A 22,606-nucleotide genomic window follows, 5' to 3' on the forward strand; every position below is an offset into this window, starting at 1 on the left:
CCTCCCATCCACTTGTCCAGTCGTCTGGCGCTCTTCTGGAGATGGTTAGCTTCAGAGGATCATCAGGATTTGGTGTAACTGTCCAATCTAAAATAGCCTTCTTCACTTAAGTGTGGTGGACCCAAGGGGTGAGGTCAGCAACTTCAACAGCAGTGGGCCTGGGTCCACCTGTTGAGATAAGAGAAAACTTGGGAGAGTGACTGTACATAATTATTCAATTGCACATCTTGGCTAGCATATGGAGTTAACATTCTAACATATGGAACTGGTCTTCCAAACAGAATCTCAAAAGGAGACAGGTGGGTTCGCTTTGACGGGAGACTGCGGACCCTGAGTAACGCCAAGGGCAACATGGTCACCCAATTAGACCCGGTTTCCTGTGTCAGCTTGGACAGCTGATTCTTTAGAGTCCTGTTCATTCTCTCTACCTTTCCAGAACTCTGGGGTCTATAAGCAGTATGCAGCTTCCAGTTGATCTGGAGCGCTTTTGCCAGTCCCTGTAGGACGGCATGAACAAATGCTGGTCCATTGTCAGATCCTATGGACCTTGGCACTCCATAGCGAGGGATGATTTCCCTAAGCAGGCACCTGGTTACTTCAAATGCCTTTTCAGTCTTTGTGGGCCATGCTTCGACCCATCCGGTGTAGGTGCACACTGCCACCAGCAGGTAGCGGTGTAGTCCACAACGGGGTAATTCAGTAAAGTCCACGACAAGATGTTCCATAGGTGCCGTTCCACTGTGCTGAATCCCTGGGGGAGCCAGTGGTCCGGTTCTGGGATTATTCTTTTGACACAGCAAGCATTTCCTGGAGATCTGGGCTGCCAGTTGGTAGAGGTGGGCTATGTAGAAGCATTTTTCCAGCTGCTTGGTTGTAGCATCGGGTCCTATGTGGGTTGAATCATGGTACCTCTGAATAATCTGCCGAGAAAGGGACTCTGGAATCCATATTCTGTCATCATGAGTAAGGTAACATCCTTCTTTGGACATAGTCAGCCCCTGGGCATCTGCAGTGTCCTTTTCCATTTTGGTGTATATTGGCTTATCAGCGGTGTTCAAGATCCTTCCAGGGACCAGTGCTCCAATAACTGATGCGGGAGCTGGTTCTCGGGCTGCTTCCTTGGCCACCCTGTCTGCTAGTCGGTTTCCTCTGGCCACTTCTCCTAGTCCAGTTTTGTGTCCATAACAATGGATAACTGCCACTGCCTTGGGCTCCCATACAGCATCCAGAAAGTTCAATAAGGCTTGTGGGTGGGCCACCTGGTTTCCTCTGGAGGTAAGCAAACCTCTTTCCTTCCATAAGGCTCCATGGGCATGTAAAGTCAGAAAGGCATACTTAGAGTATAAATGTTTATCTTCTGTCCCTTTGCTAGGGTCAGGGCTCTGGTGAGCGCTGTTATTTATGCCAGCCGGGCCGACGTTCCAGGCGGGAGTGGCTGCGCTTCAATCACTTGGTCTTCCAAGGCTACCACTGCATAGCCTGCCTTCCGCTGTCCAGCCTTAACAAAGCTGCTTCCATCCACAAACCATGAAGGCCAGTGGGGGTTTGCTTCATCTTTGAGGTCAGGCCTGCTAAAATATTCTTCATCATCTTTGCTTGGGAGAGGAAATAGGTACCCTTCATGTCAAGCAGAGCTGGGACTGCATGCGGGGTCACACAAACAGTGTCTTGGCCAAAAGTAAATTTGTCTGCTTTGTTCAGTAGGGTGGCTACTGCCACAACTGCTCTCATGCACGGCGGTAAGCCTTGTTCTGTAGGCATCAGGCGCTCAGATAGGTATGCCACTGGCTGTTGCCAGCTTCCCAATTTTGGCACAAAACGCCTTTCGCTGTCCCTTGGTCCTCATCCACGAATAGAGTAAAGGGTTTCTCAGGGTTTGGGATGCCAAGCGCTGGGGCTTGCTGTAGTGCCCTCTTCAAATCCACGAAGGCTTGCTGTTGTTCTGTGTTTCAAACAAAGGGGTCTCTCTCAGTTCCTCTGGTTGACTCATGTAGAGGCTTGGCAATGATGCTGTAATTAAATATCCATATCCTACAAAATCCTGCAGACCCCAGAAAGCCACAGAGTTCTCTGCAGTTCTTTGGCTCTGGTATCAGGATAATAGCCTGCTTCCTTTCTTCACTGGTAACAAAAGGGTGTTCCACTGTGATTGGCATTGCCTCAAGATCCTATGTTGGAGCAGTCGCTCTAGATGCACCTACACTCCTTCAGTCGCCCTTCGTGGGATGGGATACTTATTTACTGCAACAGGATTGACAAATGGCTTGGGCTTCACAATTATTGGTGGGATATTCTTTGCCATTCCTGGGGGGTTCACTTGTTCCAGAATACTGGCGGGGATGGGTCCCTCCTCTTCTTTTATTATCATGAGGCGCCAGTACTCCCTCAGGGGTGCCTCCACAACCAGTTCCCCAAGTGACATAGTGGACAATGTGGCTTCTCCCAATGGCTTAAAAGTAATTTGGGCTTGCAACTTTACCAACAAATCTCTTCCTAATAATAGAATAGGGCATTCTCTCTTCCAGTGCCCTTCCTGTCGGCAGATGGCGCACTGATTCCTCCCCAGACGGCTTCGCCCTCCTCCCCGGGCACTTCCTCTTTCCTGAGGGGTGGGTGTGGTAGCCTGTAATGCCGTCAACTTCCTTGTTTGATACTACTTCAACATCTATTCCAGCCCATGATCGATGCACCCCTCATGCTTTTGGATTTTTTCTTTTGGCGAATATTGGACGCTGCCTGAGCTACAAAGGCAGCCTTTATAATGGGGCGTTGGCAATATCATCTGGGTTCTCCTCAAAGGTAGGGTTCTAATTTCTCCAATTGCACACATCAGCACTTGAAAAAGGCACATGTTGGACTGTATAAGTGCATGGTGGTGCTTCCCCACCCTGTCCTGGGGGGCTGGTGGGTCATACACTCTGCATAGAGGCATCATTGCAGTCCCACCCTTTTTCTGTGCCTTATGGGACTTATGGAGGGACACCCTGGTTGCTGCTAACAAATGGGAACTAACATCCACTTCTTTCACATAGGGTTGTACATACTGTTGCAATCTCAATTGTCTGATACTGTGTCCACATTTTTCCTTTCTTTGCTAACTCAATTAGTCCCTTCATAAACTCCTCATCATCCTCTTCCTCTTTGCTCTCTAATTCATCAACCTTGGAGGGTTCAGGCTGAGGGCCGGCTCCTCCCTAGTCCTGGGGCCCTGGGCCTGGGGGATTCGCTAGAGGGGCAGTTGGTGGAGCATAGGGTGGCGGCGGTTTAATGACTTCCCCCTCTTCTCCTTCTGGCTCTGGTATCACCGGGGGCTTTTCTGACTTCCCTGCCGGTTGGACTGCACAAATTGTATTTTGTGGGGCGTCGCCTCGGCAGGCTTTCAACCACGGTGGATTCTTTTCTACATTGGTTTTCCAAGTAGAAATATAAGGGATCTGGTCTGGGTGGACGTTCAAGATATTTTGATATAGTGGGCTGATTAGTTGCAAATCAAAGCTCCCCTCCGAGGGCCAGTTAGTTTGTTGGGGCCAATCAACTTCACACAATGTCCTCATCCTCTGTATTCTCAATTTGAACCCCCAATCATCATGCTTTGTGGCCGCTTTCCAGTTCTTTAAAAAACATTCCAGAGGACTACATTGGCTTGCCCCAGACCCCATTTTTTTTTTTCTTTTTCAGATACCCCGCACCTAATGGGCTGTAAATTCTTTCACACTCCACGCACTACAGATTGTGACCTGCCGAGGTCGCCCTGGCAGAAAATGCACAACCCTGCAATCGCTCGGCCAAGGGGAACGCTAGGCCCCGACCCACACTTGACAACAATTCAGTCACTGGGGTATCCGACATGCAACATATAACATACAAATCACACCATTATAATTGCAACATGCAACACACAAAACACACCAATACAATTTCCCCTCTGTTTCCCTTTTACCCAACCTTACTGGCGGCACTCTACTGCAATCGGCCAGTTCCCTTCCTGGCGGCCCTCTGCACAACCAGGTGAGGCTTGATCAGACCTCGCCCCCCTTTTCCTTGGGGCCCACGCCCTTTCCCTTGGGCTTACCGTTTTCCGCTGCGGATTCCCTCCTTCGGCCGTCCTCTTTTCTCTCCCGACTGGGTGTCTCGGCTCAGGCACAGCGTGGCGATCTCCCCCTACGAACTGGCAGGGTGCGCGCTGGAGATTGCGAGCGCTGGTCCTGGTTGCTCACCCGGTCGAGTCTGGCCCCTCGGTCCACCTTTCGTGGGGTGGGGACCCATCCCGGACACGAGCCCCCAAAACTGAAGCCTTAGATTAGCAGTACCCGGAGGTCCAGCGGTCCGCCAACCCCGTGGCCAGAGGGGAAAAACAATTCCAGAGACTTCTTGGTCAGAGAAAAGAGATTTATTGCAAATCTGTGCACAGAGACAGTCAGCAGAATATAGTTTCTGAAATCTGACTGTGTTGTTACCATGTTCAGCAAGCATTTTTATACCTGAAAGCATTCACCCTCCTCCCATACCTCCCCCCCAATATTTGCTGGCTAAGGCTGCTAGCTAAGCACTTCCTCTGCTGGTTAAGCATTTTCTCTGCTCAGTAAGCACCCCCTCCCACCTTCTTGTACACGTGTCTTTCTTTTGCTAGCTAAGCATTTCCTTCGTATCTCTTCTTATCTTGCATTACTTAAAGCAGAAGTAAAGCAGGAAACATCTTGCTAGTGGTTTTTAGTTGACAGCAGTTTTTGGCTAGGCAGGAAACGACCTTCTGACCTGTAGCTAGCATCAGCAGTTTCAGATAGCTGGTTAGACAGAAAACGGCCTCCTGACCTGTCTGATTTAGGCTTTGCAAATAACTGCATTTTTGAGTTTGAGCTTGTGTAGCCATCCTAGCAGAGTGCCGGAATTTACTATGTGTAGATAATATTAATGATTAACCGTTCCCCTCTCCCTTCACTTCTATATAGTGAGAAGGTGGGGAGGGGTATTACTCAGAAGGGTGGTGGGAATGGGTGATTGGCAGATAGCTGTGGTGAGCCTGTTGATGACTCTTAACGACTGCAATAGGTCTTACAGGAAAAAGCAAGGGGTGAGAAGGTGAAAAATGGCTTTGTCATGTATAATGAGATAAGAATCCAATGTCTTTGTTCAGACCAGGTCTCTCCATGGTTTTAAGTTTGGTAATGAGTAGCAATTCAGCAGCTTCTCTTTCCAGTCTATTTCTGAAATAATCACTGGGAGATTATGCTGATAGGGCACGGAGGGAGAGTCAAGTGAATGGGCAGCAAAAGTGATGGGAAAAAATTGGCTTCACTCTGAGATGAGTAGCTCATTGAGATGATCGTGCCCACACAACCTAGGTGTAGCATCGGTTACTGTGCTGATCTCAAAAGGACAGGAGACCAGGCAAGAACAATAGTACTATTCAAAGGGTTCAGTGTTTATTTCTATGTAGGAGTTATTCCTTTGGCTATCTGAAGGAGGTGATGATGTTATACTTGTAAGTTACTATTTCTAAAAAAATTATAACTATAATTAAACTTGATGTTGCGAGATTGTGTGTGCATGTTTTCAAAGGACATTTCTTTGTTCAGTTTACGTATTCAAATGATGTTAACTTCAACAAGATTGGACGAAAACAGTAGATTATCTTATTGCATACGAACTCAATCACGCCTGTTAATATTTTCTTTTCTCAGGCAGGGAATTTTTCGTTGGTCTTTCAAAGCGGACCAATCGACGTGGTGCAGAAATTCTGGCAGACACCTTTAAGGTTAGCAGAGTTGCAGATTGACCTTCGGATGGGGGATCCAATGCGTGGTAAAGTTTTGCACACTGTGTAAAAGGAAGGAGCCAAGATATATGCCAGTACTGAGGCATCTTCTGTGGAGAATTCAAGGCATTAACACAGTGCAAGAACTAAAAACAAATGAGAGAGATTACTACAGTTCTGTGCTATAATAACATATTTATTTTTTGTTAGTCACTTTCAATTTTTTTGGGGGGGGAGGCAACATTGCCTGAATGATCTTGTACCTTACCTGATTCTGAGGATGTGAGGCTGGGAAATGGATTGTTCATCTTTTCTTACTTCATTTTTACACTATAAATAAAATTCTGCTGAGGCACACAGTGTCAATGTAGGAAAGTGGACAGAGTGCTTGTCTTAAATTGCTGTGACCTGGGTTCAAAGGTCCACCGCACCGTGAAACTCAATGGGTTCTGGTGAGTCATGATGACAAGGCATGGTTCCATGAGAACTTGGAGAAAACGTGAGAAAAAATATATAATTGAAAAACATGTCTTATGCTGCAATCATATGCACAAGGTACTGGGAGTGCGGGACTTAAGTCCAAATAAACATGCATAAGATTTGCAGGTTACAGCTCATCTTTGATTTTGATTTTGATTTCATTTTGATTTAAAAAGTGGTCGGCATTCCCGAAAAGTTGATGTTTCAATATTTCTTCTTTGACTGAACATCCTTAAAGTATGGATGGAAAATGTTTTGAAGATACATACAAGGAATAAAGAGAATTTTGTTCAATCTGCATTTTTAAGCAGACTGACCTAATTTGCACATCCCAGACTAATAAACTAATTAGAACATTATTATACTTCTAATTTCCAGACTGCTCTGAATTTTGCAATCCAGAAACATTCCAAAGTTGTTGTTTTTTAATTGACTATTTTAGAAATGCTTATTTTAAATAATTATTTTGTATAGTATACAGTACACTTATTTTGTGATAATTTACATATTTAAATACTCATGAGTATTGGAATACAAATTCTTGCATGGGTGGTGGTGAAAGTTGTAAATTGCAGATCAGTGTGGAAATGGGATGGGAGGAGGCTTAGGTCTAAACACATGGAAAAATTAACATGGACTGGGAGTAAACTGATCCATCCTATCCCTACACGTGAAACAGTTCTATTAGTGGTGCTAAGCAGATCCAACGCAAAGCAACCCCAATGATGTCATTAGATTAACTTCCATCCGCTCTAGCCAGTATGACCAATGATCATGGATGTTTGGAGCAGATAATAATAATAATAATAATAATAATAATAATAATAATAATAATAATAAAAATATATATTATTTATACCCCACCCATCTGGCTGGGTTTCCCTAGCCACTCTGGGCGGCTTCCAGCAGAATATTAAAATACAATGATTCATCCAGTATTAAAAGCTTCCCTAAACAGGGCTGCCTTCAGATGTCTTCTAAAAGTCCGATAGTTGTTTATTTCTTTGACATCTAATGGGAGGGTGCCACTATCTAGCCTAGATGGGAGACTTCCAAGGAGCCATACATCAGATGTTCAAGCTCTTTGGAGGAAGAATGGAGTGAAGTATAATAAATCAATAACTTCTGAAATCATAATTGAAATACTATTTTGACCATTATTTCCCATCCAAACCACATTGTAAGAATGGCAATCCGCTGGCTTCAGCATAACATGCTTCCATGGAAAGTATTCAGGAGAAGGGTGCTTGTTACTAGGAAACTGTTGTGTCTCTTAGCCACTCAACATTTCTTTTTTTAGAGGCTCTTGAAGTCAAACTGTTGATTTTATGGAGGCTTCTTTTGCATGTTAATGAAGCATTTTTTTATCTACTTGTTTCCTGAAACAATGATGGCACTGAAGTCCACGGAACGACCCAAAACTCTCCATAGAAAATTGCTGTGGTTCTAAGAGTTGACTCTACATATATCTTCAAGACACATGAATTCATTAATGCACGGGGGTTGGGGGATGCAATTTATAATGGTGCTAGTTTACGAGATTACCAATCTAATGCATTTCCTTTGCAAATGCCTACTTTCTGTACAGGATTATGCCGTTTCTACAGTCCCTGTTTCTGACTCCTTGCATCTGAAGAGTTTCTGCAGTATGGCTGGGCCAAACCTCATTGCTATTGGTTCAAGTGAAGCTGCACAGAAAGCCCTCAAGGTAAAGCATGCTAAAAATAGCCTGTGCTTAAAAAACATTGCTTTTAGACTCCGTGTTTCCTTATAGACTCCGTGTAAGGGGGAATCCGGCCTATGCAAGCTGCAAGCATCAACAGCCTCAGCAACTTCAAAATGAAGAACCATTCCAGCTGTGATATTAAATACATCTTTGTTATTCACTTTAAAAAAAAAGTGCCAGTAATGTCAGCTTGAGGGGTTGATAGTTTTGGGGATCACAGCAGATGTGCGGGGGGAAATTAACACTTTCCTCCTCTTTGGTGCTGCAGAGAATCTGCCCCCCCCCCAGCTATCATTTACATGGAGTAAAATAAGCAGCATGAATGTTGAGAGATGGGGGTAACGGGAAACTGTGGGGAGCTGAATTAAATGGAGTATCCTAAACTAGGCATTGCCTGCTAACTGGAACACTGTACTGCACTGCACTGCACTGCACTTCTGCACTGCAGCATTTTATTATTACAGGTCCCACTTGTGTTAGAGATGTAGCAGAAACCAAAAGTGAAGTAAGCAGTGTTTTAAGAAGGAAATAGCAGTTATGCATGCTTATTGTTTCGTCACGCTGGCCACGTGACCCGGAAGTGTCTTCGGACGGCGCTGGCTCACGGCCTCTAGAGCGAGATGAGCACGCAACCCTAGAGTCGGACACGTACAGGCAGGGGTACCTTTACCTTTTTTATGCTTATTGTTAGTGGGATGCGGGTGGCGCTGTGGGTTAAACCACAGAGCCTAGGACTTGCCGATCAGAAGGTCAGCGGTTCGAATCCCCGCGACAGGGTGAGCTCCCGTTGCTCAGTCCCAGCTTCTGCTAACCTAGCAGTTCAAAAGCACGTCAAAGTGCAAGTAGATAAATAGGTAAATGGGGAAGGTAAATGGCATTTCCGTGCGCTCCTCTGGTTCGCCAGAAGCTGCTTAGTCATGCTGGCCACATGACTCAGAAGCTGTACGCCGGCTCCCTCGGCCAATAAAGCGAGATGAGCGCCGCAATCCCAGAGTCGGCCACGACTGGACCTAATGGTCAGGGGTCCTTTTACCTTTACCTTTATGCTTATTGTTCCGTACTCCCCTGCTCATCGTTCTTCCCAGTCACTGCATAAGTTACAGGCCGCCATTGTGTTCAGTTATAATATCTGAACCCAGGCCAAAATGCACATGCTAAAGCATTCATCAGGTTTGGGGGTGGGGGGAAGGGTGCTGCTAACCCTAACCCTAACCCTAACCCTTTTTAATTAGCACATTAAGCCAGACAGAGTACCCAAAAGAAGATGGATTTTAAAAAAAATAAAATTCTGGCTGTGCTTCTCTTTGTTGTTCCTTATCAGGAGTGACACATGAAAGTCATTTCAAGGTCAATGTTCTTCAGTGTAGAAAGTTCATCTCACCCTGCTGAAAGAGCAAGTTTACTATGATACCTGTGTGGCTAGCTTGCTATATTTTAAAGTTGCAAAAACTATATCAAATCAGAGGAAGATTGGAATTGAGTCGTGCATCAGTGTAAGTCAGGAGCCATTTAAACTGCGCAGTGAGGTTAACTGGTGGTGTCAGGCTAAAGGAAGGAGATTTTGAGATAGGCAAGACTCCTATCAAAAGCAGGCAATTTCTAGGGCAGGTGCTTAATGGAACTTGGAAGGAACAGGAAATCTTCACTGTGCAAGAGTTCAACAATTGGCCTTCTGTGGTTGCTTGGCCTGCTTTGGATTAGCAAATCTATTGAGCTGTGGAGACTTGTTTCTGTCTCCTATGCTGTAGTAGAAAAAGTTTTTCCTACAGGACTAGCATAGGACTAGGAAGGACTCCAGGGGATACCAAGAACTATCAGGTGCATCTCCAAGCATGTGTCTTGCTGCCCCATATATTTGATCAGAAACTTCATGAATGATCAAAGATAAATAAATTAAAAAGCCTTCACTCTGGGTGGGACTAGCCAACGGAGGCTTCACCTGAAGCACAAATAGCAGGGATTTTTGTTTTGTTTTGTCCAAACCATAGAAGAGAGAATGAGTGTGCCAAAGGTGATTCAGGCTTCCCTGCGACCTCTATTTTACATAACAAAAAACACGCACCTTCATTGCATTCACATAATTAACATCAGGACAAATGACATTGCTGAAAACGCAAACTTAAGTGGATACCCTTTGGGGAGCTCTGAACTCATCTAAGAAGAAGCAAGGAAGATGAAAATATGGCCTAATTACTGCATTCCCTGCCACGATAGGGGAAAAGAATAACAGGAATATCCCAGGGCATGAAGAAACCCAGGCTTAAATTTGCAATCACTCCACAAATTCTGGAAACTAAAAAATTCTGGAATTAGTATGTGGCACCTAAAGGACTATCAAGTATTAGTATGTGGAATTAGTATGTGGCACCTAAAGGACTATCAAGTATATTGTGATGTACGCTTTCACGGACTAAGAGTCCATTTCATCACTTACATGACATGGGCTTCTTGAAAGGTTTGCAATCATCAGGGTGATGTCACGGCCAGATTTCTGACACTAGATCCCTTTGTAGAATTCCCCCATTGTAGCCTGAGTAGGTTCTGTTTTTCTTTCACTGCTTTTGATGTACAGCAGAGCAGAAGCTGTACCCAAAGGGCTTGAATAATAGCTCTTTTCAGTGAAATGAAGTTTGGTCCTAAGGATGCAAAGGTTACACTGCATCTCAGCCTGTAACTGAAATCGGATCTACTACCTAGAGCTCCATCTAGTGACTTCCTAGCAAGATCCAGAGGATTTCCCCCTCGTTTTCTCTGTTTGAAAACAGAAGAGAAAAATGGTTTATATTAAGATGAGCAGATGCTGCTGGGGGAATCAAACTGAATAAGGCTATTGTGAATGGCTCTTGTTTTGCTTTTTCCTCCTGTTTATAATTGCTGAGGTTTTGTGTAGCTCAGATTGTTTGTACTTGTTTGTTTGTTTGAAATGTTTTTACCCCCAAATTCCTTGATCTGCTGGTTTAACGACATGGGTTGTGATGGTAAGAGAGAAAACTGAAGACTTGAGGAGGTATAGTACAGAATCTACTACCTTATTTTGCATAAGGTATAGAAGAGGAATGGGGGACATGTGGTTCTGCAGATGTTGCTGGACTCCACTAAGCCTCCACCAGTATAACCAGTGGTCAGATACGACAGGAGATGTAGTCTAGCAACATCTGAATGGTCATAGGTTCCCCATTCTTGGTGTAGTAAGACTCTTTAAGATTTATTAAACTGCAATCCTGTGGAAAACTATAAATGCCATTGAATGGACTTATTTCTGACTGATCATGCATAGGATGGTGATGCTATAGTTTAATATTCATCTTGCTTGATGCAGGTTGCTGGTAGAACTAGTAGTTCTTCCTCTTCTGGATGGGATCCAAAACAAAGACCCAAAGTCAAGAGAGAGAAAATATAAACATTAAGGGCTGGCGCTACCATTGGGCAGAGTGAAGCAACTGCCTCAGGTGGCAGATGCTGGGGGCAGGGGGGCCACAATGAAGCACCAGAGGACAGAGCTGCACCGCTAGGCTAGCCTCCTGCCCCCAGGTCACCAGTGTTGAAGTAAGATTCAGTGATCTGTCCAGCTGGAATGGAGTGGGGTGGAATGCACAGGATTAAAAAAATAGGGATGACATGTTGTCTTTTGCCTCAGACAGCAAAATGGCAAGGTCTGGCCCCGATAAATATCCATGTCTTCCAACATCTACAGAGTGCTTAATAGGATCAGTAAGTAACCGTCTTTCGTCCAAGATTTATTTTAGTGGCTAATGCTGGTTGTTACAAAGAAAGAAAGAAAGAAAGAAAGAAGATGAGGTAACTTGCACTCCCTTCCTAAATCCTCTTCCAGTAGGCCAGTAGTGCTTCTGACTTCCATCAGGAACTTTAGCTCTGAGAAGTCTGGAGCATGCTCCGTGTAACTTAGATTTCCACGTCAGCCAATAGATATCTATCTAAGTATTATGCTTTAAATGGCCTCACTATCCTGTGTTTTGTTTCTCGAGTCACTTTTTAGCAGCCCTTAGAGTCCTGCTGAGGCAATACTTGAACGGATGCCTATTTCTGATGTAATTCAGTTAAAGTTTCATTAGCCCTGGGGACACAGGCTAGACAAAATCACCACTAGGAATTACTGGAAGAACAAAAACCCACTTTATTCCTATTATGCTCTCCTTCTCATCCCTTCCTTCAAATGTAAATCCCAAGATTCTGCTTGTTTACTTAGCTGGCTGGGCAAACATGAATGTCCAGCTACCAGGCTCTGTCTAATCCTCTAGAGCTTGTATCAACTTTACCAGGCAACGTACTTCTGTGCTGCTTGCCGTAGGTGGACAGAGGCTCTGACTTATTCAATATCGAGTCCTGCTTCAAGCCATCTGTCATTTTCAGGCACTTCAGAGCTTTCCCCTTAGTTCCAAAAGGCTTTTGTACATGACAATCTGTATTCCCATTCAGGCTTAAGTACTATTGCATATGCGCCAGCAAAAAAAACCACACAAAACTTTGTGCATATTTTCTGGAATATTATATACTAGTTATTTTCCAGTTCACTAATTGCTGAGTTTACAGAGAAATGAAGAGGTAACATGCTTTACACTCAAGACTTCTGGCTGGTGCTGATCATTGTGTGCCACTGAATTCTCCTCTTAATTGGGTTGGGTTCTTCGTGCAGATGTATATTGGACAGAACTTAGTGTGTTTGGCAGCTGCGAGAGAGGGAGATGGAGGGAGGGTCGGCAAGGGGCACAGATAGCCACAGGTTTGGTGGAACTGCAGCAGCTTGCAGATTTCTCTAGCATCTAAAACCCTATCTGAGGGTATTAGAATGGAGTAAATAGGTAGAGCCATATAACATTTCCTGGGTAGATTCTGTGAGGACTGCTACACAGAGATCTAAACGGTTTGGCTTTTGATAATAATAATTTTATTATTTGTACTCCACCCATCAGACTGAGTTGCCCCAGTCACTCTGGGCAGCTTCCAGCATATACAAAAACATAATAAAACATTAAATATTTATAAACTTCCCAATGCAGGGCTGCCTTCAGGTGTCTTCTAAAGGTTATGGTTATAGTTACTCATCTCCTTGACATCTGATAGGAGGGTGTTCCACAAGGTTGGTGCCACTACCGAGAAAGCCCTCTGCCTGTAACCTCACTTCTCTCAGGGAGGGAACCGCCAGAAGGCCCTCAGAGCTGGACCTCAGTGTCCGGACTGAATAATGGGGGTGGAGACACTCCTTCAGCTATACAGGGCTGAAGCCATTTAGGGCTTCAAAGGTCAGCACCAACACTTTGAATTGTGCTCTGAAACATTTGGAAATGCTGTTCTAAATGGCATGTGGTGAAAATGCTTTTCATCTTGGGTTTCATATGTATTCCCAACATATTGCTGTGTTAATTTTGGAAGTAATGGTAGTTTTCTACTACTTCAGCATAGTGAATGCTGATCGTTCTTAATTGCATAGCTGTAGTTGACACATTACTCTCCTAGTGAGACATTTGTCATGGGATATCAAAGTAATTGAAATAACACTAATTAGCTGCAAGTATATCTGTAAAGAGCAAATTAGCACAATTTCTCAAGAGCATTCTGACTGTAGGAGAGAGCACAGCAGCCATTTAATAATTTTAGCACTGGTGCTGAGGGCAATTGGGTACGAGCCCAACAACCTGAGACATAGAGAGCTGTATCCAATGTTAGTCCTGCTGAGAGTAGACCTATTGAAATGAGTGAACCTAAGTTAGCCATGTTCATTAACTTCTGTGGGTCTCCTCTTTGTACGACTAGCATTGGGTATAACCACAAAGAGTCAAGGACGGCACAATGTGTCCTTGTCTACATATGTGTATGCAAGACATACACACTGATGGAACACACATAGGTATGTATAACCAAGAGTGACAGTGTACCCTGACTTGAGGTTTGCTTTTCTAAGAAGGGCAATTAGGAGCAAGCTAACAAGCCAAAGTTTAGTGCAAGTGTGGAGAACTACTGGCACTCATGCATAATTAGGCTCTCTAGGCTTCCCCCACCTGGCTTCCAAGACCAAGCTGCACCTTTTCTGAGAACCTGCTAAAACGCAACACAGCATCTCATGGACCTGAATCTTCTGCCCTTCTTGGGCCCACGGCTCAGTGCACCTGCTCCACATCTCCGGGGGCTATTGGAGAATTGTCAGCCATTTGTCTTCCACCCCTTGAATTCTCAGGTTTGATCTCCTGGTCTACTACTGTGTTCCTGCAGCTTAAGTTTATTATTCAAATGAAGTTATTCTAGGTTTTTTGTTTAATTCGTTCTCCTGCCAGGTTGACCTTCTCCACTATTTCAGTGTTGTTGCTTTTGACTGAATCCACACACTTACTCAGATCGTCTGGCTTGTTGTCTAGCGTTGTCACCCAGCAATCTTTTAAGTTCCTCTTTAAACGATGAATGTTGTTGCAATAACTCCTCCTTTGCTGCATTAGTCAGCATTGCCAACGTTATCAGGGCTTCCTTGGAAGGAGAACTCCCTGTTTAAGAAATGTCTTTGGGGGTTCAGATGTACCAAGAATATTGCTGCAGAAAATGCAATTACAGATTAAGGAAGGCGGATTTGGAATTCCAGATCTGGAATTTATACCATCGTGCTTATGTATTGGCAATTATCGGACACTGGAGACCTGCTGATGGTCTTAATCTCCCGAATTGGGCAACCCTAGAGCATACATATACCGGTACAACACTTTTGGTTGGGTGGGCAGTATTAGGATCAAAATATTTGAAAGTTCCAGCAACTCCTGAAACAATTAAGTCAGCTAATGAAGGCTGATGCTGTTTTCAGAGCTCGCAGCATTCCTAGAACCTTCAGCTTTTAAAGTATGCTGAAACCTCATCTTATCAGTTCTGCCTTTCCCCACTATTCTACCACAAGCACAGAGATATTGTTTATTAAGCTGCGGGTCACTTTAGGCAGGCTTTGGGGTCCATTTTTACTGGGTGAGCCGGGTTGTTCCCTCGCTACGCCAACATCTAGCAGGCACTGAAGCGCTGTCCCCTTATACATTTTTTGAAACTTTTTTTTCAGATTTCTCTCTCTCTTTTGCTGCTGTTGCGTAATAAACTGGGCGAATCTGTGATTGTGAAAGAATTCAGCTAACCACAAAAATGCTGAGAGTACAGCAATTAACCATAGCAAAGAAAAGTTAGCAGAGAAATTAAGCTAGTAAACAAATGTGTGTTAAAAGTTTGGGACTCCTCTAATCATGTACCTCTGGCCACCCGGCGCTTGCCAGCTCTTGTGACTGGGGAAGCTGTCCGCTTGGCTTACGTAAATAGGAACTTGGCTTCCCTTGTTATTGTTCTTGTTTGCTTTCCTTTGCTTTTCTGAGGACCAACTTCCCTTCTCTTCCCCTGCTCGTGTTCCAAAAGACAGGATGTTCATTCTCTGAAATTTCTTGAATGCAACAGCAGTTTGAGCCATTTCCTGGACATGTTTTTTGCTTTCTGCAGGAGTTCCTATGCAATGGCTGAAGCTATGCCCCCAGTGCCACCTTGTTTCAAGGTTATATCAGAAGAGGCAGCAGAGCAGCTCAGGGACACCATGTCAAGAGTAGTGCAAATCTACAGCCTGGTTATCAGTTAGATTCCTAACTGCCTCTGAAAGGCCAAAGTAAAATAATGGCGGGAGTATCCTGTGCTTTTTTTCAGCCAGAACGCACCAGGGGGCAGTTCCAGCACCTCTCAGGTTGGTGCCATTGTAGGCCAGCACTCCATTCCCCCCACCCACTCACTTCTTGCCTTTACATACAGTGGTACCTCAGGTTAAGTACTTAATTCGTTCCGGAGGTCCGTACTTAACCTGAAACTGTTCTTAACCTGAAGCACCACTTTAGCTAATGGGGCATCCTGCTGCCGCCGCGCTGCTGGAGCATGATTTCTGTTCTCATCCTGAAGCAAAGTTCTTAACCTGAAGCACTATTTCTGGGTTAGCGGAGTCTGTAACCTGAAGCGTATGTAACCTTAGGTACCACTGTACTTCTGAGAAGCCCCAGATGAACATTTCAAGTCAAAATGGCAGCTGGCCAGTGTGTTCTTTAATATCAATTACTCCACCTAGCTGCTAGCCACTCCTAGCTGTGATTGGTAAAGCTACGGATCGGGGCCAATTTGTATTTCCTTTTCTTCAATCCATCTCCCATGTAGTGGCGGCAGGCTTTAAGCTTTTCAGCCAGGCCTCCACCATTACCCATGCACACGTTTGCGTGAGGGCCCTTCTGAACTGCCCTAGCCATTCGCCTGAATCTAAGAGAATGAATGAGGAGGGAGTGCATTTATTAGACCTACACCAGAATCAGGGGCAACCTCCAAACCAGCTTTCTGTAGTGTTTAGCACCTCCGTGGGTGGTGAATGCAGCTGTTGTCAGACCGGCATCTGTTCAGTGCTGCCTCGAGTAGCCTGGCGACTTACTGTAACAACTTCATGGTGAGTTCCGGCACCTATTTTCTTGCGGGGGTGGGGAAGCCGTGGTGGTGGTGAGGTGCACTAAAGAAAGAGTGCCTTGTGCCTGCATGTGTGGTCAGTGTGCATGCTGTATATGTGTTTGTTGTGTGCAACATGCATGGTGCTGGTGTGAGTGTATATTTGCCATATGTGTGATGAATGCACATATGGGTGCAAGTGATGGAAGCCTGCTGGGAAAGGTTAGGTAAAGGTGAAGGGACCCCTGACCATTAGGTCCAGTCATGACCGACTCTGGGGTTGCGGCGCTCATCTCGCTTTATTGGCCGAGGGAGCTGGTGTACAGCTTCCGGGTCATGTAGCCAGCATGACTAAGCCGCTTCTGGCGAACCAGAGCAGCGCACGGAAACGCCGTTTACCTTCACGCTGGAGCGGTACCTATTTATCTACTTGCACTTTGATGTGCTTTCAAACTGCTAGGTTGCCAGGAGCAGGGACCGAGCAACGGGAGCTCACCCCATCGCGGGGATTCGAACCGCCGACCTTCTGATCGGCAAGTCCTAGGCTCTGTGGTTTAACCCACAGCGCCACCCGGGTCCCTGCTGGGAAAGGTTAGCCACCCATAATAAGCCTTCCCCATATCTACCACATGTTAAGTTGGCTGTTCTGTATTCACTCTTTCCCTGAACACCATCTGTTTAAAATAAGGTCTCCAGCAGTTGAAAGGAACAACAAACTAAATATGGGATGTCTCATTTAAAAATTAAAAAATAATATATAGAGATTTGACTGGAATGGGGTTCAAGGCACAATGGAACAATGAGAGCTGGGATGACAGCATGTGAATGAAGAATACTCAGTCTGTTTAGGGTCTTTGCTGGGCACATTTAATTGCATTACTTGTTATCCTAGACTTCAGTTGGCAAAGTATGCCTTGTAAAACACAATTGGAAAAAATGAGATTGGGGGCTTTGGAAATTTCTTTGTTTGACATCAGGAAAGCGTGACTCAGGCTTTGGAGAATGCGGACCAAAAATTGCCCTGCACAGGAAGGACAGATTTCCCAGAAAAATCATGCATGAAGGAAATGCCAGGCTCGTAGTGTAGATGGCCATGCAAAGGTTTCTGGGCAGGAATCCAGATTCACACATACTGAATTTGTGACTGTTTTAATCTTTGTCAATAATGAAGTTTCCCCCTGTAGTACATCTTAAACACAGCACACACTGGCGAAATGGATGTTATTTTTTCTATAAAGAGACATTTGCAATGAGTTAAATACAACGATGCCTCTAGTTACGAACTTAATTCATTCCAGAGTTCCATTCTTAACCTGAAACTGTTCTTAACTAGAGGCGTGCTTTCGTTAATGGGGCCTCTTGCTGCCACTGCACCGCTGGCATACAATTTCCATTCTCATCCTGGGGCAAAGTTCTCAACTCAAGGTAACTCTTCCAGGTTAGCAGTGTTTGTAACCTGAGGCATTTGTAACTCAAGGTCCACTGTATGCTTGTATCATCTTATATTCAGAAGGCCTTTCTGCAGCAAAATCCAATCCATCACTACCATCTTTTAACTGCTAGCTAAAAGAGAGGTTTAGGAAGAGAAGGGTTTCATTTGCTCCAGGAAGACCTTTTGGTGCATTGTGGTGAAAACTGGTTTGCATCTAAATGGTAAATGGAGCGGATTCTTCCCATTTGTAGCCCCAGAATGAAATACTACTTGTTTTGCAGTTTTAGGGCACCACGAAACAGCATTTTCATCAGATGGTTCTCTCAGTTATCTGCATAAATTTGCAATTCACTGTGCTATCAATACATTGTAGAAGATGTCTCGTTTGGAGCACTTTGTCAGCAGCACTGATACTGCTGAAATTTGAAAAAGGTTCTGAATATGCATTTTCCCAGCTCACAGTTCCCAGATGTATTCCAAGAAGATCTCACTTGTCCTGAAATCCTTTGTCTACATGGAATTTAAATGAAAAGTATTATGGGTTTATGTGCCAGGTTTGTGCTTATGCAGTCTTACATTCATTAGGTTAGGCACTCAAAGCCAGCAGCAATGTTGGTACATGTTCAGAAGTTAATTGCTTTGATCCTTATCTTGATGACACTCTGGTTTATAGACTAAAACTTTAAAAAATGAAAATGTAATTTACAGAGCAGTACCTTGGCTCCAGTTGTGAGCAGTCAACTGCACCTGGAATTTCCAAGTTTGAAAAATTCATTTTTGCCTCAAGAGCATACATGTCCTGCATGCAGCCCAATCCTGGCAAATAATAGACGAGCAAGGAATAGATGCAGGTGGGCTTGTGTGCAGGTGGGCAGTATGGCTGAGGGAAACCTCTTGCCAGAGACCGTGCTGACTTTCCTGTCCCCCATACTTAATGGTGTTGAAGAACTTGCATGCATCTTTTAAACTTTCTTGTATAAAGGGTCACATGCAAAAAGTATTCTGAGACTATATGAATATAAATATTAATAGCTATTACACTCACACACACACAGAGAGAGAGAGATTCTCCAATAATGCTTTAAATTGCTGGTTTGATTCCCAGTCAAGCTGATGGGAGTTGGCTCATTGCTGACTTCAAATGCAGAGCCATCCCTGCACCACATGGCTATGACTCCTTTTGCATAGACCTGTAGGTTGTCACATTAGAGACAAAACACTACTATTTAGTCATTCTAAAGTGTTTTGTCTCTTTCTTTTTCTATTGGCCCTATTTTCATCTAAGGAATGCTGGAGGGTATGGATGGAGAAATAATGTGATCTGGTATAAGTCAGATTCCATTGTCCTTATGTGACTCCTCAAATCACAGCTGTGGGCCCATCCTTATACCCTCTTTTTAAATGTTAGTTACTTAGACCAATGTGTCGTGGCATCCTGGGGTGCCTTGAATGATGGTCAGGGGTGCCACAGGCCAACATTGGCCTCTGTCCCTCTTTCCTTCCCTCCCTTCCTCTGATGTCCTCCTGCGTCTCTGCCTCCCAAAGGCTTGCACAGCTGTTTCTTGCAGCAGCCCTGCTACAAGCTCCCCAGGCAAATGGTGCCTCTGGGGCTGGCCAGGGGGTGCTGGTTGCCAGGAGCAGAGGTGGCCTCGGAGTAAGCAAGCAGGCGAGGGAGCCCAGCCAGCCAGTCCACCAGCCCTTGCTGTTGGGAATGGACAGAAAAGTCCCAGGCCCCTGTGGGCCAGTGTGAGGAGGCACCTCTCTTTGTGGCAGGGGGGCAGCTCAGAGACCAGGGGCGGCAGTAGAGGCTGCCCAGAGGACTCCCAAGGAGAGGAGGCTGAGAGAACACCCCACAAAGGAGGGTGTTCATAAAAAGGGTAAGAGGCTGCCAGCTCTGCAAGCAAGGGGTGACATATCTGAGCTCCTGAGCCCCACAGGGGTGCCGAAGAAAGAATGTAGTTGAGCAAGGGATCTGTGGACTCAAAAAGGTTGAAAACCTCTGACTTAGACTATTAAGGTAAATAAAAGAGCTTAAAATGGTTCGTTTGATATTCTTCCATAGACACTACGTGCACAAACTATGGGATAGTATACAACACAAGAGACTGACTTTGCTGTTTCTATATTTGTGTTTGGTTCACATCTTTGGTTTTGTAATCTACTATGTGATTTCCAAATGCCTTCTGTTATTCCAGAGTTTGGTCTTGGTTTAATTTGCTGTCTCACTTGGGGGTCTTACATCTCTCAGAAAGTATCGCTCAGTATAAGGTTACATATTCCAAGGATTCGTTGCATACTGTAAACAAAATAAAAAGGTGTTTGGTCTCTGTGCCTTCTGTTTAAATGATTGTTTGCAACCGACTGAAAATACATTCCTGAGAGCTGAGCAACTGCTTCCATAAAAAAGTACAATAGCAGGGATTTATCTCCCTTTTCCCTTCAAGAGTGAGGCACCCAATTTGTGTCAGATCATATCCAATCATAGGTTCTTTTTGCACTGATACCAGGAAAATGATGCTACGATAAATTATATACCTTAAATGGAACCTCGACAGGTTTACTATGAACAGATCTAGCACAAACTAAATTAATTCTCAATCAAGGTAATCCAAATATTGTGCAAAGGAACAGTATTTGCAAAAGAACTCATCCTCCTGCCACCTGTTTGATCTTGAGATTTATCTATTTAATTGGTGCTAAATGCATAGAAGAGCATGAATCTTGCAAAGATCATCTAGTTCAATGTTCCCTATCCTATAGTGGTCAACCATATACTCCTGCTCCCTCTGTGGCAATCAAAAGTATCACTGCTTCTGCCTGCAGTCTGAAGTGAAACAGTCCAGAATTTCTACCAGCTTAGTTTATCACATCATTCTGAGTAACTGAAATTGAGGATTGAAACTTCTATAGAGGGCATGTGCTATTGTCAACTGCAATCCTATACACACTTACCTACTGGTAAATCTCACTGAACTCAGCTGGTTTACTTCTGAGTAAACATGTACAGCAGACTTGCCCTGTAAATGCCATAGCTCTTTCCTAGAAACTGATGGAAACGCACAAGAGACAGTAGCAGGCTTTACTTTCAGAGACTTGCTTTAAGAAATCCTTCTGCCATCTTGGAAAGTGTGCAGTCCTAAATTGTACAAATGGAATTCATTGTGACTTTGCTTGTTGCTAATACGTTTGGGACTTGGAAGTGCGTGGTATGCATTAGAGACCTCTCTGCGGAAACAGTACCTTTGTGCAATTATTTCTTGTAACCCCCTCCCCCAGAAGAGCCCCCCCCCCTTACAGCTGATGAAATCTTGCTCTAAAGGTCTCCACCTTAACTTTCCATAACAGACGATGCAGCAGATGAGTGACCACCGCTACGACAAGCTTACAGTTCCTGACGACGCTGCAGCAAACTGTATATATTTAAACATTCCTGGCAAAGGTCACATCTTGTTGCACCGAGCCCCTGAGGAATATCCAGAAAGTGCAAAGGTAAAAAAGCTAATAGAATAAAAGCTCCTTCTTATAAGGTGCCGATCAATGCTAAACTAATAGCGGCTGTGTAAGGGAAGGTGCGGAATGTTACTTTAGCCATGCCTTCAAATACTAGCCATTTCCACTCCCCCTTGCAATGTGCGTTAAAGAGGGGAAAAGGAGTGGAAAGGTGAAAGTTTTATGTGCATGGTGCTAGCAAAAATAATTAAGCAATGGGTCTTGTGCTGTGAATTCCAACAGCTTTTCTTAGCTGCTCCAGGTGATGGCACAAAGGTTGCCATTTCCAAGGATGTACCTGAGTGCAGAGCATTTTTGTATCATTCACATGTGTTTTCTTTTTTTTTTAATATTCTTTTTATTAATATTCAACCAAAATTATACATTTTTAACCAAATTTTCACAAATTATACTTTTGAGACTTCCTTCGATTTTTCTGGTAATCATCCATATTTACCCCTAAAGAAAACGCATTTCCTTTGTTGCATTGCCTTTTGACTTTCACCTCTTTCAATTTATATTTTCCCAAACAATACATCTTAACCTTTACAGTGCTTCTTGGAACCCCACTAGCGTTGTTTGTAAATCACATACATTTTTCAGATAATCTACAAACTTCCCCCAATTTTCGATGAACTTTTGGTTTTCAGTATATCTTATTTTCCCAGTCAGTTTATCCAGTTCCGCATAGTCTGTTAGTTTCATTCTCCAATCTTGGATTGTCGGTGTTTCTTCCTGTTTCCATTTCCATTTCTGGGCTAGTAGAATTCTTGCTTACAGTAGAATAGCTTACAGTCTTTTCTTCTTATTTCTTTCCCTGTGATTCCTAAAAGAAAAACTTCTGGTTTCTTAACAAAAGTATATTTTTACATTTTTTTTAAATTCATTATATATCCCTTCCCAGAAGTTCTTAACTTTCTTACATTCCCACCACCATTCACATGTGTTTTCATAACTAAAGCATAGGAGACCTGGTTACAGTTCCTGATGCTTAAGTCGCTCCTTCGTAGCTCTTTGAAGTTTTCCATCATCTCTGCTCTGTAAAGGATTCAGGGTGCAGGTTTGGGATACTTGCTGCTACTGTAGTACTGTTTGGTTTAATCAGTTCTATAAGTGATGCCGACACATGCTGCGATTTTTAACCACCTGATAGTTGTGCAAGGCTTTCCTTGGTTCGCGCCATTAGCGCACTTGCATTTTTTGCTCCAATGAATCATTTCCCTGTATCCCCTTTCCAGTTTAAACAATTTGTTGGACCGAGAGAGGTTTTGAACTAGGCCTC

The 22,606-nt window shown here is 44.1% G+C and overlaps 1 protein-coding gene across 6 annotated transcripts in view; it reads left to right on the plus strand.

Moving 5' to 3' along the window:
• DDAH1 (dimethylarginine dimethylaminohydrolase 1) overlaps nucleotides 1-22,606 on the plus strand; it is a 123,573-nt gene that overhangs the window by 94,641 nt on the left and 6,326 nt on the right. For all 6 annotated transcript variants that reach the window (XM_053391880.1, XM_053391878.1, XM_053391879.1 and 3 more), the window contains 3 exons: nucleotides 5,682-5,755; nucleotides 7,824-7,943; nucleotides 21,181-21,324. In XM_053391880.1, coding sequence (XP_053247855.1) covers nucleotides 5,682-5,755; nucleotides 7,824-7,943; nucleotides 21,181-21,324 — 338 coding nt within the window. The remainder of the gene's footprint in view (nucleotides 1-5,681; nucleotides 5,756-7,823; nucleotides 7,944-21,180; nucleotides 21,325-22,606) is intronic.

The sequence above is a fragment of the Podarcis raffonei genome, chromosome 6, assembly GCF_027172205.1.
Source record: "Podarcis raffonei isolate rPodRaf1 chromosome 6, rPodRaf1.pri, whole genome shotgun sequence".
Classification (NCBI taxonomy): Eukaryota; Metazoa; Chordata; class Lepidosauria; order Squamata; family Lacertidae; genus Podarcis; species Podarcis raffonei.